We start from the raw sequence: 16,307 nt of genomic DNA, 5'->3' as shown, positions 1-16,307 counted from the left end.
TATAGTCAAGTAGATCATGATGTTATCTGTAAATTTTAGTTATGCGGTGGTGCTGGGGGTGATAATTAATTAATTTTGTCTGGGATATCCTGTGGAAATTTCTTAAACCATTGGTTGCATCCTGTTCCAGCACCAACTGCTGATGCTGCACCAAGAAAATATTGTTATGGTCATCTGGGCAGTAGTGTCCATCATCAAATAACAAAGCAGCAATGTCACTAGTTGGTGCTTGAGATACAGAGGTTATTTCGATAATCTTCATTTAATTATGTAGTATTATGCTTTTCTTTTAAAAAAGAAATTTATTCATTTTGTACCTCTTGATTATGCTATTCTTTTTCTTTGTCCATTAGTTTCTTTGATGATAGATTTGCCTTGCTTACCCCAATTACCTTTAAGATATACTGATATACTTTGAATTCTATTTATTTCTTTATTTTAGCTTAAATATTATCTGCAGGGTTTTACTTTCTTTCTTTCTTTCTTTATTGATAATTAGTTATTTATATATGATGAGATATACTTTCATTAATTAAACAAACATTCAAAACTATTGAAGTTTTTCTCCTGAAATTGTAATTTTACTGCAATTAATTTTTCTACTTCTTTTGCTAAAAAATAGTTTGTCGTTCCCTTTTATTTATTTCGGGCGTATTGAATTTAGATTTTTATTTTTATTTTTGAAAGCTCAATTTTTATTGTAGATTGTAGGATATAGGCTTTTAATTCCAAAGTTTTAATATATATATTCAGTTGATGAAATCTTAGAGCTACACAATTAAATTTTGTTAAGAAAAAAAGAATTGAACAGTGCCAATATATATGGCAACAAAAATCAATTAAATAACGTATTTATACCTTTGTGTTTTAATGTTTAAACTTTAATAACATTAGAATTTTATAAAAAGATAATAACAATAATATTGTAATCCAACATTTATTATTTTCATAAGCAAATGTTGAATAACAGTGGGAGCAGTAAATGGTATTGAATTATCTGGTGACCTAATTTGGTATGGTTGATGACCTAACCTTTGATTTTAAAATAAAATCCTTAATATTGCATGTGTCCCATCTATTATTTTACTTTTAAAATTTTGTTTTAGAAGGTTAATTGGCAATAATTAAATCACTGAAAATTTGATAATATGACTGAAAGAACTATTTAAAAAAAACGAAAAACTATTGTCTAAACATTGTAAAATTCCCAATAATGAAATGTACCCATCTTGTAATTCCTAACAAAGAACATTTACTTATAATCAAATCAATATTTTTTGTACTCAAGAATCGATTGTTTTTGTTTTGTAATATAGAGATAAAGAAAATAAAAATAGTGAAAACTAAAAAGTGACACAAAAATCAAATTATAATATAATAATATTATAAAGATGAAAGGAATGCGTGTGTGAAGCAGAAGCACATACATATACTTACGTTCGTGAAAGGAGGTGACGTGTGAAGTGGGACCCACGGCCCATCGATTTTTCCTCATATTTATTTTTATTATTCGTTCAGTTATGTCGTTGCTGCTGTGTGGCTACCAAAGTGTCAATTTCCAATTTTTATACAATTTTGTAATTAAATATTACAAAAGTAACTATTTTATTTTTTTTTTAAAAAGAAGAAAAAAGAGAGATGAGCGAGAAATGGCTAAAATGGGAAAGTCTGCACCACTCACCTTTGGCCCCAATATCTCTTCCATCCAATAGCATCTCTCCTTTCCATATCTCTTCCCTCTCTCCTCTTCTAATAAAAGAAAGAAAGAAAGAAAGAAAGAAAATCTCTCCCTTTTTTCTTATTATTGTTTTTGTTAACAAGAGAATTATCCAACATAAAAACAAAAGGATAAAATAATTCCTCAAACACATTTATTTTTTCTAAATAATAAATCATTCTAACATCACAGCAACATCAACAAAGTACCCATACTTCTTTCTTTCTAACACCACATTCTTTTTTCCTCTTCAACCGTTTCTTGCTACTTACTTTGGAATCTCCACCTCTTCTTCTTCTTCTCCTTGTTTTTGCAGGACTACTGGTATTATTCAGGTACACCCTTCTCCACATTACTTCTTCTTTCTTTACAAGAATTCAGGCTGAGTTCTTTGCTTCTTTTATCTGTTCGCATTTCTTTCACCTTTCTTTTGAATGTGATAACTTTTCTTGGATTTTCTTTTTCATCTTCTTTCGATAAGTGCATCAGACAGTTTTTATATATAGTCAGTCAAGAGCTTCCATATATTCCATTTTCTTTCCATTATGTTAACATAATTTGTAATCATCAGCTGATCATTTGCTCTATTTATTAGAGAAGCAAATTGTCGCAAGGATAGGTATTGCGGTTGAGATGTTAAATCTTATGACCCTCAAGATTCATGATTTTACATCCTTATCTCAATTTAATGCTTGAATTTTAATCTTAAGAACCATGTAAGATGGTATTCTATAGTTTTAAGCCCTGACAAACATAGTCTAACTATCATTCTTGCATATATTTCAATTATTCTAAGCTCTTGTTTGAGGATTTTACAACAATCATTGCTATTGAAACAAAGATGCTACTCTTTTTCCTTTTTTTTTTTCCTTTTTCTTTTCCATTTGTGTGTGTGTTCAGTTTTTCTTTTGTTTCCTGTTGCGAAAACTACCAATTGTTCAAGAACTCCAAAGTTGATTTCCAGAGAATTCTGTGCATAATTAGTTTTTGGATCTAAGTCTCCTGCATCTGCATAACAGTGCCATGGCATGTGCACTGATACTCCTGTGCTATAATAAATCCTTTTGGATTCTCCTTGGCTGGGAGCATTACATTTGCTTGTTCTTCACTTCAGATAATAACGATTTCATTTCATTTATGTTATTGACTTGCTCGAAAAAGTAAGTATAAGATTTTTCTAACTATTTTCTTTTATCTGTTGACAGAAAGCTAAGCGGTGTTTGGGAGATTTAGCACACGACGCATCTTTTTACACTGAACTTACTAAGTTGAACACGATTGAAGATACTTAAACAAATTTTTCTTCATTAAATTGGTTTAGGGCTTGTAATGCTCATTTAACATACTTGAAAAGAAGCCATATGATGGCCACTGCTGCAGTTATTGGACTTAGTGCAGGAAAGAGGCTCCTGAGTTCAACCTTTTATTATTCTGACCTCACAGAAAAGCTTTCCAGCGCCAATGAGCATGGGTTAACCCACTATCAAATTACTTCAACTAAGACTCTGATAGTTGCAAAGAAGTCATCGAATTATGGCCCCAGTTTCCCATCTTCCAACCGAAATACACAGTCCATCAAGGCTCTTAAAGAACATGTGGATACTGCCTCTGCCCCCTCAACTGCAGCAACACAGTTCAAGACTTTCAATGACATGGAAGAGGAAAGTTCTGATCTTGACTATTCAGTAGAGGCATTACTTTTGCTGCAGAAGTCCATGCTTGAGAAACAATGGAATCTTTCATTTGAAAGGACAGACTCAAGTGATTCACCAAGTAGAAAAAGTCAGAAGAAGATACCTGTAACTTGTTCTGGGGTGTCTGCTCGGCAACGCAGAATAAATATTAGGAGGAAGAATTTAAGCCAAAGTAAATTTACAGTGCAAGCAAATGTCTTTAAGCAGCTAAAATCAGCTGTTAGTCCAGAGCTGCTGCAGAATCGTTTGAAGGGTTATGTTAAGGGTGTAGTAAGTGAAGAGCTGCTCAGCCATGCTGAAGTTGTCCGCCTGTCGAGGATTATAAAAGCTGGTCTTTCCTTGGAGGATCATAAATCCAGGTGAGACATGAAATTTATCAGTTGGAGATATTTAATTATGAAAAATTATTTGTTCCACATGCTTTTTAGAAGTGCCATACAACTGCATTTTTGCCTATGTAAGTAGACCTTTTAATGTACAATAAAATAAATACGTAAGGCAATGATTTCCAGGCTGGATAATAATCAGACTATAGGAATTTTTATTCCCTTTCTATTTATATTCCCCTCGATGTTCAGAAGTTTAGACAGTTCTTTTGTCAAGATAAATGGTATTTAATTTATTTAAATATGTTGAACCAATTAAGTTGTTTAATCATTCAATACATCAATCAATACCTATAGGTATTGTATTAATTTCAATTCTATTGTGTCCATCCCATTGCAACTTTCAGGCTGAAGGAAAGATTAGGATGTGATCCCTCTGATGAACAAGTTGCAACTTCATTGAAGATTTCTCGAGCTGAGTTACAGTCCAAATCGATAGCTTGTTCTCTGGCAAGAGAGAAGCTGGCAATGAGCAATGTTCGTCTAGTCATGTCTATTGCTCAAAGATATGATAACATGGGTGCTGAAATGGCTGACCTTGTTCAGGTGACATTCTTCTTTTTCATTCCCAGTATGAGATATTGGTGTCCTTGAACTTAATCACCTTAGATGTCTCTTTTTGCTACCCTCTTATACTTAAAGTCTGTAACAATTCTCATTCAGGGAGGTTTGATTGGACTATTGCGCGGTATCGAGAAATTTGATTCTTCAAAGGGCTTCAGAATTTCAACTTATGTTTATTGGTGGATACGCCAGGTGAGGCTGATCTTTGCTTTCAGTTGTAATTTTTAACTAACTTTACTTTTGGCAAATAAAACACGTCTTTTGTATACACATCTCCAAACAGATAATTGGAGAGAATCCATTTGTGTTATATTATCTTAGTAACTTGAGCTCTACAGGTTCCTTTCTCAAATTGATACTGAACCTATTACCCCGTTACCAATATAACTTAATTTTATTTGAGCTTCCCAATTTTGTTGGTGGCATATGGAAGGACGTTAGAAGGCAACATGTCAAGCTTACTGCCTGCATTAGTTTTCTAACTGTGACCTATGCATTTTTAGCTGATCCCTGAAAATATCATTGACCTGAATTCATATTACCATCAAATATATTTGAGAGTTTCAATGGTGATGTGCAAAACTGATGTTGTTTTACATTTTTTCTTACAAAATTTTATAGGGCGTCTCTAGAGCATTAGTTGAGAATTCAAGAACGTTAAGACTGCCCAATCATTTACACGAAAGGCTAGGTTTAATTCGGAATGCAAAAATCAGACTGGAAGAGAAAGGAGTTACTCCTTCAATTGATGTAAGTCATCTAATGTCTTGTGAGCAAGTGGGGTACATCAGCTTCCACAAATTTAGATCATTAATCAAGTTTCTTAACCTTGATATTTAGTTTTATTTAACTACTTCTTATTTGTCTTAAAAACCTGTCTTACTTCCATGATGTTTTCAGAGAATTGCAGAATCCCTAAATATATCCCAGAAAAAAGTTAGGAATGCTACAGAGGTATAAATTATTTGAAGCTGCTGCTTTTAGCTCAATATGCTCTTATTTCTGTAAGCTTACCACAAAATGTCAATTTTTTTAGGCTGTTAGCAAGGTTTTCTCACTTGATAGAGAAGCATTCCCCTCTTTGAATGGTCTCCCAGGAGAAACCCACCATAGTGTAAGTGAAGTTCAACTTCGGTTCTGCAATCCACTTGAGAAGGTTATTATATACCTCTTCTAGTCATATGTTGCACTGACTCCTTTCTTTTTAATTGTATTAAAGTACATCGCAGATAATTGCCTTGAGAATAACCCATGGCATGGAGTAGATGACTGGGCACTCAAGGTAAAACTATGAAATCTTTTAATTGAGTGTTAAGGAACAATAAAATTAATGGCAGAGTCTTCTTCAAGTTTCCACAAGTCCATAAAGCTGATTGTAAATTCAATGAAACTAGTTGTTGGCAGTCACTCACATTAAGTGACAATGATATGTAACTCAGTATAGCAGCAACTCCCTTGTATTTACCTAGTGGACTATGTAAAATAAATGGTAATATCTTCAATAATCCATTTGCAGGATGAAGTAAACAAGCTTATCAATCTGACTCTCCAAGAACGAGAGCAGGAGATCATACGACTTTACTATGGTTTGGATAATGAAAGTCTTACTTGGGAGGATATTAGCAAGCGGTGAGTAGAAGTTGAGCATTGCTTAGAAATTTGTCTACAGCTTGATCTGTAGGTGCACCTTGATAGTATACTATATAGTAAAGAAAATGCTTCTTCCATAAATACTGGAAGAAGCTTCATGCTTTTCATGAGGAATATACCTGTTTCTCTTATTCTTTCTAAAGAGAATACTGAAGCAATCTGTTAATGTTAACCTGACAATGGTATTGTGTAATCTCTTCAGGATAGGTTTGTCAAGAGAAAGAGTTCGGCAAGTCGGACTTGTCGCGCTAGAGAAACTAAAACATGCTGCAAGGAAGAAGAAGCTGGAGGCAATGCTAGTGAAACATTGAATTGGAGTATATTTCATTGGAAACTCCAGAGTATGATTGTATATAAACAGAAAGCAAAGCTGCATCTTTGATTCCTTTTTTCCAAAGAGAAATAACTATAGGAGATTATATAAGGGTCTACGACCCTAGAAACTTTCTGTAGAGTTGAACACACTGATTAAGTACTAGCTGCAGCCACAATTTTTTGTGTATTTATCATATGTTTTAAGGGATACAGCCTCTGGATGTGAATTCAGAAATCATTTAATCTTATTATGTATTATGGTGGTAACAATGATTAACTAGTGTTTGCTTTCTTTCTTTTTTCTTTTCCCCCCTTTAATTATTTGAACTGTGAACCGTACCTGGGTCCAATCAACTTGAAATTGTTTGGAAGAAGAAATAACTTGTCAGGTATCCCTGAATGTATGTTTGAAAGAAGTTCCAGGTTCTCAAAAGTATCTGAATGAGTTGATTGTTGCACTTGCAAGGAGTTGAGGAAGCCTCTGAAGATTTCCTACTGGAGAGAAAGAAAAAAAACCAAGAACAAAAAGCTGAATTAAGGAACAAAATCCTCAAACTCGGATACTCATAATATCCTCACAAACCAATGAAAGTAAAGATATTGGAGGAAACTAAAGCATAGGATTAGGGTTTAATGCAAACGCTTTAGCTTCCTGCAACTCTCACATTCAAGATCTGTGATAAGTGATGTCCTTCAAGCATGTTTTAGTTAATTCACAAACTTTTGAAGGTGAGATATCAGAGTTAACTAAATCATCTGATTTGAACTCGGAATGAGCTAATGCAGATGGTCAGCTTCCTCCAACTCTCACTTTCAACATCCATGGCAATGTTTTTATAGTGATATTTTTTTTGCACGAAACATCTGAAGATAAGATATTGGAGGAAACCAAATCAAATGTAAGTTGGAACAGATGACTTGAGTTCCTCCAATTCTTACTTTCAAGAAATGTGCATAGCCAAAGCCAAAGTTGAATAAATTATTGCAATGGCAGATTCATTTATAGAGAGATCAATGCCAGGAGATTGTAAAGAGAATATCATGCGCATTCCCTGAAGCTGAAACCCTATTTTACGTACATTTTCCTGTTGTGCCAGATAGTTATGAAACGCGTGTGAGTTGGGTTAGGGGAACATCCGAGCGATTGCCTTCGCGGATCCAAACGCGCTACCCAAATCTAGCTATTTGTTGCCGATGGATGTCTATAAATGATACTAAGAAAAATATCTCTATAATGATATTCTATATAGAAATAACCTATACATAGTGATAAAAAATTATGGTACTATTTTATACCAGTTTACTGCATCATTATTTTATATCATCAAATCTTATTTATATAATATATATAATTTTATCTACAAAATTAAGTATTAAATCTAAAAAAAAAATACTAAAATCTCTATTAAATTAAAACTTTCTCATATCCAACAATACATGATCCCTTGTTGAATATAATACACTTCGTAACATGCCCGCAGCCATCTTACATGGTTTCTCCATCTTGCATCCCTGCAAGGTTTAAAATAATAAATCTTCGAGCTTTCCAACTATTGGTTAGGCCAGAACAAGCTTTAGAAGTTGGAAGGAACGTTCACACACTTCTATCAAGTTAGCAGAAACAAGTATGATGCCTTCTGTCTCTGGGTCACTAACCCGAATTGGAACAACGCAAGTCAGGATGATAGGAAATAATAAGAAAAAGAAAGTAAAACTTGGCAACAAAAAGATTAAAAAAATAGATTGGTAACAGAAAGCAACAGAAGTTTCAATGTAAGCCAGATTGAGAGAAAGAAGATACTATCGTGAAACTTGTCCAGGCAATTGGCAAAACATAATTACAGGAACAACCAACTAAGAAATGTAAATGTACACAAATCAGAGTAATGCATAATAACTAAGGTAATGTCCACAAAGATCAGTTCAACTTTTCTTTTCTTACAACAAAAAGCCCTGTCCCTAATACACATAAAGAATACAAAAAGCTAAGCTGTTAATAATTTATGCCTGATGCGTACAGCCTATATTCACTAAAAAGCATCGCCTGCTTTTCAAGACACGGTTCCACAACCCAAAAACTCCCCAGGAGCTCAAATCTCACCGTCTCTTTGTAAAAGATTTGTTATGCATCTCAAGCAACTTATCAAGACTTGTCAGGAACCAATCTTCATCCTTCTGGGCATACAACCGTAAATGTACAGAGTCCACATAAATGCTTATGTTACCATAGCCATAAATTTGATGCCCATTGAATGTCCTGCCATATTTAGGTTTGAATAGCAATCCATGTTGTTGTGCATGGGCCTCAACAACTTCTTTCAAAGTCATCTGAGGGCCAGCACCCATACTGTCTGCCTGGGATGTGCTTGCCATACCCATCGCAGATTGCTGCTTTGCATGTACTGCAGCTCTCTGCTGAGCCTCAAACTGCCTTTGCTCTTGTGCCCTAAGATAAGTAAGGTTGTCCCTCAAACCAGGTTGAACCACTTCCATACCTTCAATGGCCTTATCAATCATTTGAAGGCCGCGAGTAAATTGATACCGAATATGTTCATGTGCCTGCAGCTCTGGTGGAAAGAGTCCCTTCCAACCTATATACCATTGATGAACCTCCTGTAAGTTTGGACTTGAGCACAGCCAATGATACAAAACTAGCAGCCACTTTTCAAAGAAAAACCTCTCCATCATATCAACCATTAAATGTATAGGAATTGCAGAAGCCCATGACATGACCCAATAGAATTGATCAAGCTTCTGATCAACTGGGTTTATTTCGAACCCTTGCAGTGCAACCTCCAATTTAGGAATTATAAATCTACACATTAGACGTTCCCAACTAGCTGAATCAAAAACAGTTTTCCAAGGAGACAAGATGGTGTATGCAGATGTATCATTTGGTTCCCATCGATCAAGAACCATGGACAACTTCATCCGTATTTTCTCATATAAATACTCCAATTTCTGTCCCAGCAGTGGCAGCCATGGATGCACCCAAACATGGATTGGGACAGTCTCCAGCTGAGGGTTCCATGAGTCCACTGCACTAGACAACTTTGGCAAGACCACATTATCTGATATGCTCTGGACAACTGATGCAGGCAATGACTTCTCCCATGACTCCAAAAATCTGAGCATAGGTTCAGGATCCCTAGGCTCCCATGTATTAATGCCAGATATTCTTACAGCAGGAAAAACTACTTCTGATACTAACTGAGTGTAAGGTGTACCTACATCCCATATATCATTACTTTCATCCCCTTGCAAAACATTTTTCCATAACTCTATGAGTTCCAAACCATGCAATGGATTTCTGAGAGGATCCCATCCCTGAAATACCCTAATAAACAAAGGTAAAGCAAATGAACAAGCAATGCAAGACAAGTTGCAAAGCTTGTAATCGTCTGCAAATTTCCTTCTTAAGTCAGTAAAACACTTTGCTAACAAATCTAACGTCAAGGTTCCAGAAGAATTCTGTTCCTCAATATAGCTCAGCATATTCATGATTTCCTCCATGTTATCCAATTGTTTCTTCTGGCGAGCAGCTTCCATTTCCAACTTCTCCTTCTCATTCTTCAGACTAATTGCGGTCTCCCTCTCATTTCTTAAGTCTCTATCAATCTTCTGAATGTCAACTTCCACCATGTCCACAATCAACCTCAAATTATGCTGAAGTTCTGGCATCGGGATATCATTTTCTCTAGCTTTCTCTTCAGCATTCAAGTTATCCAAATTTGTCAGAACCCTCACTTGTGGCCCCCGCATATCAAGCACCTTTTGTACAACATGAAAACCCTCTTCTTCCTTCTTTGCCAACAACTCCTCTGCTGTTATATACTCCTCTTTCTTCTTCTTCCTCCCCTTCATCCACAACCTCTCCTTTGCTCTCCCCTGACTCAAACTTTGGCTCTGACTTATACTCACACTCTTCTTCTCCTCCTCCAATTGTGGCAATTTAGCCGAAGTTTCTTTATAATCATTGAACCCCATACCCATATTCTTTGGCCTCAGCTTCGCTTCAATTGGCGCTAAAATTCCTTGCTCATTTTTCCCCAACCCACCTCCTTTATACCCCATTTTCTCCAACAATTTCATCCCAATTCCTTTTGTATGCTTCTCAAACTCCCCAACATCCCCACCTTTCACTTCCCTTCTCCCTCCTCCTAATCCTCCCTTTTCTTTCTTCTCCAATCTCTCTCGCTCTCTCCTTTGCGCCCCCTCTCTTATCCTCCTCCCAAATTCGGTCGGCAAAAAGTTCTTTTCATCCTCATCCTCACCACCACCACCATCAGAATCCATGCTTCCTTTAGTTTTTTTAACCCCATTATTAGTAAACCCTAACCCTGCACTAAATCCTAGCCCTGACCCCAAACCAGCCCCTAACCCTACCCTGTCATTATCATCGGCAAACATATCATCATCAACAGTTTCTTCTTTTAAACTATCATTATTGTTATTACTAATATCAATTTCTTGATTAGGCATGACTTTACCTGTGGAGACAAAATTGACAGGCTTAGTCAGGTCAGCTTTCCGTCCAAAATCACGGTCTTTTTTCCGTTTTCTTGAAGAGCCGCCATCATAATCGTCGTCAGAATCAGAATAATCAGCGAAAACACCGTACAAAACATCGTCTTTAGTCTGCTTGCGCTTTTCTTTGCGATTCTTGTAATAAAATTCGCCGTTTATCCATTGCCCATCTTCGAAATCGTTCTCCATCCCAAATCTCTCCATTTCTTGGTAATCGTCCATCTTTACAAGCTCTGTTATTTAATCCGAAAGAGACAGAAGCAAAAAAACCCTATAACCTAGTGGGAATCAGAGAACTGAATCGAAGAAATAACCTTTGAAGCAGGAATACACCAAAACCAAACTGGGTGATTTAAGAAAAAGAAAATTAAAAGAAAATGAAACTATACTGAAATGCGAAGGAGAAAACTGAAGGCGGGTGAGTGTTGGGCTTGGGCTTGGGCTTAATTTAGGGTTTTGGTATTAGGCAATAAGAGAAGTGGATTAAAAACCTAAAAAGAACACTTCAACAGCAAGCTGCGACATTATACGCATCTTTTATCTGCAAAGAATTGTTAATTTAATGGTGGTAAAAACTTTTCTATTGGCTTGTTTAGTTTAGGAGGGACCCAAGTAAGAATTATAATGAAAATATTAAAATTTTGAAAAAGAATTCAAAAGTTTATATTTTGATAATTTTTGGATTAAAAATAGTGCAAATATACAAATATTTAAAAAAAAAATGAAATTTCCCCATTTGCTGAACATTTTGTTGTGTATATGTACCGTGGAATATGATTAAGGATCTGATTTCACTATTATAGGATGAGCTTGGGGACCGGCAATCTTTGCAATAATAATATATAAAAAAAAAAAAGAAGAAATAATTCATATTTTTCTATAGTAATTGTTGGATTCCATTCAAAATTAAGTTTAAATCGGGATGATAATATTTTATCAATTACTATAAATTAAAATAAATAATTTTTCTATCATAGATGTGATTCGAAAAATTTTGATCTATTCTCGATAAACTTGTAAAAGATATCAAATTAATATTAAAAGAAAAATAAAAGTATAATTAATTAAAACATGTGAAAATCTCGAACGGTAGAGAATTAAAAAATAAATATTTTAAAAATTATTTTTATAATAATATCTAGCATGTATGCATCAATTATTAAAAATATATACATATAATTTGGAGTCTAATTATATGATGTCATTAAAATTTTAATGGTACAATACATGCTTTGTTAATAAATACATCAATGTATTGCTAATGGTAAGTTAAGTGATCACTATAATCTAAAATTAGCAAATCTGAATCGTAAGAATCACATTGTTCTAAAAGAATATTTATACATTAAAAGGTATTATATATCAAACCGATGATAATGGATGGATAAAAAAGAAAAACAAACACTGGGTACTAGAACGCCATGCTGCCTGTCATGTGGTCTTGGTGAGTGACTCGAGTATGGATGCCATCTTAGGCACAATATATGGGTCACCGTACTCTACTTGATTTACTCAAGTGTAAGATCCAATGTACTGCTGGACCTTCATCTCCCACTCGCACACTCGAAAATTGGGATCCTTTCTTGAATTCTTTTCTTTTCTGCTTCACTCTGCACTGCATCGCAATAAATATCCCACAAACTTTCACGGATCTCGCTTCACATCCCGCTATGGCTGACCCTGCCAGCTTAGCAATATATTTATATATATCTATTCAACCCTTCCACGTGTTATTTCGGGATTCCCACACCGCCCAATCTTACACTCTCCCTTCTCCTCCACTCCATTACTCTTTTGTTATGTTATAACACTGCCACTCTCTTCTTTCTGTTTCCTTTTTTTTTTTTTTTCTGATCAAACTCTTCTCTCTTTGCAAGCTTTTCCTTGACATGGCTAAGTATCTGTTAGTCCCTTTGGCTGCTTCATCACCGCCCGCCTATAATTCTTCTTTATGCCCAAATTACCATTTTCTTCCCCATTCAAAGTCTCTTTCTTTTGCTCTTTCTAAGCCTTTTTATTGTAAGACCCAATTCTCTCTGACTTCACTTCACCGTCGTTTAAGCCCTATTCCTGCTCTTGACTCTGATGTTCCCAGCCCTCTTCATCAGGTAACATAACTGACAGATTGCTTTTTTTTTTTTTATTCTCTTCCGTTTCGTTCTTGTTTTTGTTTTAGAAACTTTTAAGCTTTTTTTTTTGTTTGTGGTGTTTTCGAAGGGATCAGTTAACATAAAGAGCAGCAGGACCTTTGAACAATGGGATTCATGGACTGCAAAATTCTCAGGAGCTGCAAATATTCCATTTTTAGTACTGCAAATGCCTCAGATTATCCTCAATGCCCAAAATTTAATGGCTGGAAATAAGACTGCTCTTTTGGCAGTACCATGGCTGGTAAGTATGGTCATTGTTCAATCAGGAATTAATATTTCTAAATTTGACTGAAAGATATGGTCATTGTTCAATCAGGAATTAATCTTTCTCAATTTGACTGAAAGCTTTTCTGTCTTTTAATGAAATGAAAGGTTTTAAATGCAGGGGATGTTTACTGGGTTGCTTGGAAATCTTTCATTACTTTCTTATTTTGTGAAGAAGAAAGAAAAGGAGGTAATTGTGGTGCAAACACTCGGAGTGATTTCTATTTACATAGTTATTTCTCAGCTTGCAATGGCAGAAGCTATGCCTCTACCTCATTTTGTGGCTACTTCAGTAGTTGTGGCTACTGGTTTGGTTTTGAATTTCTTCAATTACCTTGGCAAGCTTAATGCTGGTGTCTGGCGCTTTTGGGAAGATTTTATTACTGTTGGTGGACTTACAGCTCTTCCGCAGGTGCTCTTTCTTTCTCCTACTATTTAGAATCTGGTGTCTGTAGCTTCTGGGTTTTGTTAACAAATTCTGATTTTTTTTTTGAATTGGAGCACAGGTCATGTGGTCTACATTTGTTCCATATATACCACACAGCATCTTGCCAGGGTCAATAGCATGTGTATTAGCTGTTGCAGCTGTTATAATGGTAAGCTTATCAAAATAAGTTATCCAGCGCGGATCCTTAACCTTGGAAGTGTGAGAAGAATTTTAAAGCCACGGACAATTTATTGGATAATTTTAGTAGCCCAAAATATTTACCTTCTTCAGAGAAACTAAATTTTTTATTTAGACTAGATGTTGGGTGTTCATGAGAGCTCTTTGCTCTCTGTGTCATCCTTCCTATTGATTTTGTGGGAAACTTGACTGAGATTTGGATTATTGTTTTATAGAAATTTGAATTTATCACTCTTTTAGACTTGCAGCTGCTAAAATTTGCAGGCAAGAACAGGAAAGCTTTCGGAAAAAGGTGCTAAATTTGTTGGAGGATTATCTGGATGGACTGCAACTCTTCTATTCATGTGGATGCCAGTTTCGCAAATGGTAATCTTTGTTTCCTGCCTGTTGAATTTTGGCTTACTGATTTTACCTTGCATATATTTCTGACCAAGACTAATGCTAAAAATTCAGTGGACAAATTTCCTCAGTCCTGATAATATTAAAGGCTTATCAGCTTTCTCAATGCTGCTTGCTATGATGGGAAATGGATTAATGGTCCCACGTGCTCTCTTCATTCGTGATTTTATGTGGTAATGCTCTTGGCTTCAACAACTACTCAACCTTTTCTTGTTTGTATCTAAATTATAGCAATTTATACACTAGATGTGCCACAAATCTAAGATTTTGTTAAGTCTATTTTCCTTCCCGTTTAAATTCTGAAGGATATTTCTTATTCTGTCCAAATTAGCTTATAGAGTAGTGGAGAGCACCTGATTCCTAGAGTAGCTCTTGCTAATTGTATTAACTGCCAAAGTGTTTCCAGTCTTTTACTTAATTGAAAGAAAGGATGGGTTCATTATTATCTGATAATTCTTAATATGTTTTATTCCTGTTCATTAGTCTTCTGTTCTTTTACTGATGATATTCATTGACACTATAACCTTCCCCTACATTGTGTTTTCTGGATAGAGAGTAGTAGGAGCTTTGTCTCGTATTCTCCGTGAGAATAGGAATTGTGACAAAACTGTCAGATGATGTTTAGTTAATCTACTAGATTATAAATATTAAGATGAGGTATTGGAAAATTCTTGTGCGGGGACTTCGTTGTTGGGAGTTCCCTAAATAATGTTCTTGGCCTTCAATCAGAAATAAGGGCAGCCATCAGCTTTTAAAATGACATTAGCAATTTTGTGGGCCGAATAATCATTCTTCTGAAGTCAAAAATCAGTTATTCATTTTGCCCCCTAATCATTTATTACGGAATAGATCACGGAGAATGGTATACTTCAACGGTTAATACACTGCTGACTGCAGAAATTTTGCTCTGCCTCGGGCTCCAAATTTATGCATGCATCTCAAGTCCCAATTAATAATTTTTATAGCTAAAATTAGATCCCTAGTGTCTTTGATAATTGAACTCAGTAGTTGATAAGTCAATTCTGATTATTTGATATTTTAACTCGCTAGTTGATGCATAAATGAATAGTAGCTATGCCCCTCCAAAAAACAAAAAACTATGCATTTGATGAAGGTGCTGGTTTAACGATGATTGCAGGTTTACTGGTTCAACCTGGGCTGCACTCTTTTATGGATATGGAAATATATTATGCATGTATTGGTAAGTTATATTCATCTACTGTTGTCACTTGTTTTTATTGATGTTAGTGCAGAGGCTTGAATATGAATTGACAATTTATGGCAACTCCAGTTTCAACAGTATCAGCAAGGAATTCTTTCTCGCGGCAACAATTGGTTTGATTTCATGGATAGGTCGACTCTCTATCCCTCTCCAGTTCATGTTAAGAAATGTGTGAATTAATCCCCCTTACATCACCTTCTCTGTCCCTCCTTTTTTTTTTTTCCTTTTCCTACCAAAGGAGGATCTCTGACGCGTCTCTTCCTTGTAATAGGAATGGCTCTGTGGAGAGACACTGTAGTATATGGACACAGCTCGCCTCTGACATCCTTAAAAGAGTTGGTCGTTGGCTCAACTTGAATTTCAATGTGGACTCTCATGAAAAGCATAAATGATAAGCAATCAACCAGGTCTAATGATCTTTATTCTTATGCATTCATGGAGACATCTAAGAAGTGAGCTCTTGGTCAAGATTGCAGCCACTGAACCACAGTATCCCAACCATGGAGGCTCCAGGTGGAGAACGTTTGTTTGGCAATGACTTGATGTGCTTCCACTTTAGTATTGGTGGAAGTAATTGATATGATGATTATAGAAATTTAGGCTTTGATTATCCTTATTCGATTGTAATAAACAGAGTTGGATTATTGTCCCATACTGCCTGTAAGGCATGTATAATTTTCCTGGGAATAAATTTTCTTATTTCAATCAAAGGCTATTTTGTTATCATTATCTGTTTTATTCTTTCATATTTTATCTGCCGTATTATTGTGATTTATAAAGGTCACACAGTAGAG

General features: G+C 35.4%; 3 protein-coding genes across 5 annotated transcripts; 2 read left to right on the top strand and 1 right to left on the bottom strand.

Moving 5' to 3' along the window:
- The first annotated feature begins 1,875 nt into the window (after positions 1–1,875).
- LOC8284285 (RNA polymerase sigma factor sigA) lies at positions 1,876–6,618 on the top strand. The gene is made up of 10 exons (XM_002523981.4): positions 1,876–2,052; positions 2,923–3,770; positions 4,145–4,343; positions 4,461–4,553; positions 4,983–5,111; positions 5,262–5,315; positions 5,398–5,475; positions 5,581–5,643; positions 5,878–5,990; positions 6,214–6,618. The coding sequence occupies exons 2-10, from the start codon at positions 3,079–3,081 to the stop codon at positions 6,320–6,322; spliced, it is 1,530 nt and encodes a 509-aa protein (XP_002524027.2). The 5' UTR covers positions 1,876–2,052; positions 2,923–3,078; the 3' UTR covers positions 6,323–6,618.
- Positions 6,619–8,196: 1,578 nt separating this feature from the next.
- On the bottom strand, positions 8,197–11,324 carry LOC8284286 (septin and tuftelin-interacting protein 1 homolog 1). Of its 2 annotated transcripts, XM_048369951.1 has the most exons (2): positions 10,817–10,958; positions 8,197–10,713 (listed from the first exon to the last, which is right to left on the bottom strand). In XM_048369951.1, the coding sequence occupies exon 2, from the start codon at positions 10,620–10,622 to the stop codon at positions 8,424–8,426; it is 2,199 nt and encodes a 732-aa protein (XP_048225908.1). In that variant the 5' UTR covers positions 10,623–10,713; positions 10,817–10,958; the 3' UTR covers positions 8,197–8,423. The 2 variants fall into 2 exon arrangements, with proteins under 2 accessions (XP_048225908.1, XP_002524028.1); XM_002523982.4 differs by having other exon boundaries at positions 8,197–11,324.
- A 970-nt stretch (positions 11,325–12,294) lies between these two features.
- Positions 12,295–16,239, top strand: LOC8284287 (maltose excess protein 1, chloroplastic). 2 transcript variants are annotated; one of them, XM_015722242.3, is made up of 9 exons: positions 12,295–12,961; positions 13,071–13,244; positions 13,389–13,679; positions 13,774–13,863; positions 14,157–14,258; positions 14,346–14,464; positions 15,430–15,492; positions 15,583–15,682; positions 15,785–16,239. In XM_015722242.3, the coding sequence occupies exons 1-9, from the start codon at positions 12,743–12,745 to the stop codon at positions 15,809–15,811; spliced, it is 1,185 nt and encodes a 394-aa protein (XP_015577728.1). In that variant the 5' UTR covers positions 12,295–12,742; the 3' UTR covers positions 15,812–16,239. The 2 variants fall into 2 exon arrangements, with proteins under 2 accessions (XP_015577728.1, XP_015577727.1); XM_015722241.3 differs by having other exon boundaries at positions 12,313–12,961; positions 15,583–15,644.
- Positions 16,240–16,307: the final 68 nt, after the last annotated feature.

This window comes from Ricinus communis, chromosome 10, assembly GCF_019578655.1.
Source record: "Ricinus communis isolate WT05 ecotype wild-type chromosome 10, ASM1957865v1, whole genome shotgun sequence".
Classification (NCBI taxonomy): Eukaryota; Viridiplantae; Streptophyta; class Magnoliopsida; order Malpighiales; family Euphorbiaceae; genus Ricinus; species Ricinus communis.
This window is presented reverse-complemented; position numbering and strand designations above follow the sequence as displayed.

Bases quoted from the DNA above. Each gene is read 5' to 3' on its own strand.
- LOC8284285 (XM_002523981.4), top strand. From the start codon at position 3,079: ATGATGGCCACTGCTGCAGTTATTGGACTTAGTGCAGGAAAGAGGCTC. The intron at 5,112-5,261 runs GTAAGTCATCTA...TGATGTTTTCAG, and splicing joins GAGTTACTCCTTCAATTGAT to AGAATTGCAGAATCCCTAAA. The intron at 5,644-5,877 runs GTAAAACTATGA...ATCCATTTGCAG, and splicing joins TAGATGACTGGGCACTCAAG to GATGAAGTAAACAAGCTTAT.
- LOC8284286 (XM_002523982.4), bottom strand. From the start codon at position 11,075: ATGGACGATTACCAAGAAATGGAGAGATTTGGGATGGAGAACGATTTC.
- LOC8284287 (XM_015722241.3), top strand. From the start codon at position 12,743: ATGGCTAAGTATCTGTTAGTCCCTTTGGCTGCTTCATCACCGCCCGCC. The intron at 14,259-14,345 runs GTAATCTTTGTT...CTAAAAATTCAG, and splicing joins GGATGCCAGTTTCGCAAATG to TGGACAAATTTCCTCAGTCC. The intron at 15,493-15,582 runs GTAAGTTATATT...TGGCAACTCCAG, and splicing joins AATATATTATGCATGTATTG to TTTCAACAGTATCAGCAAGG.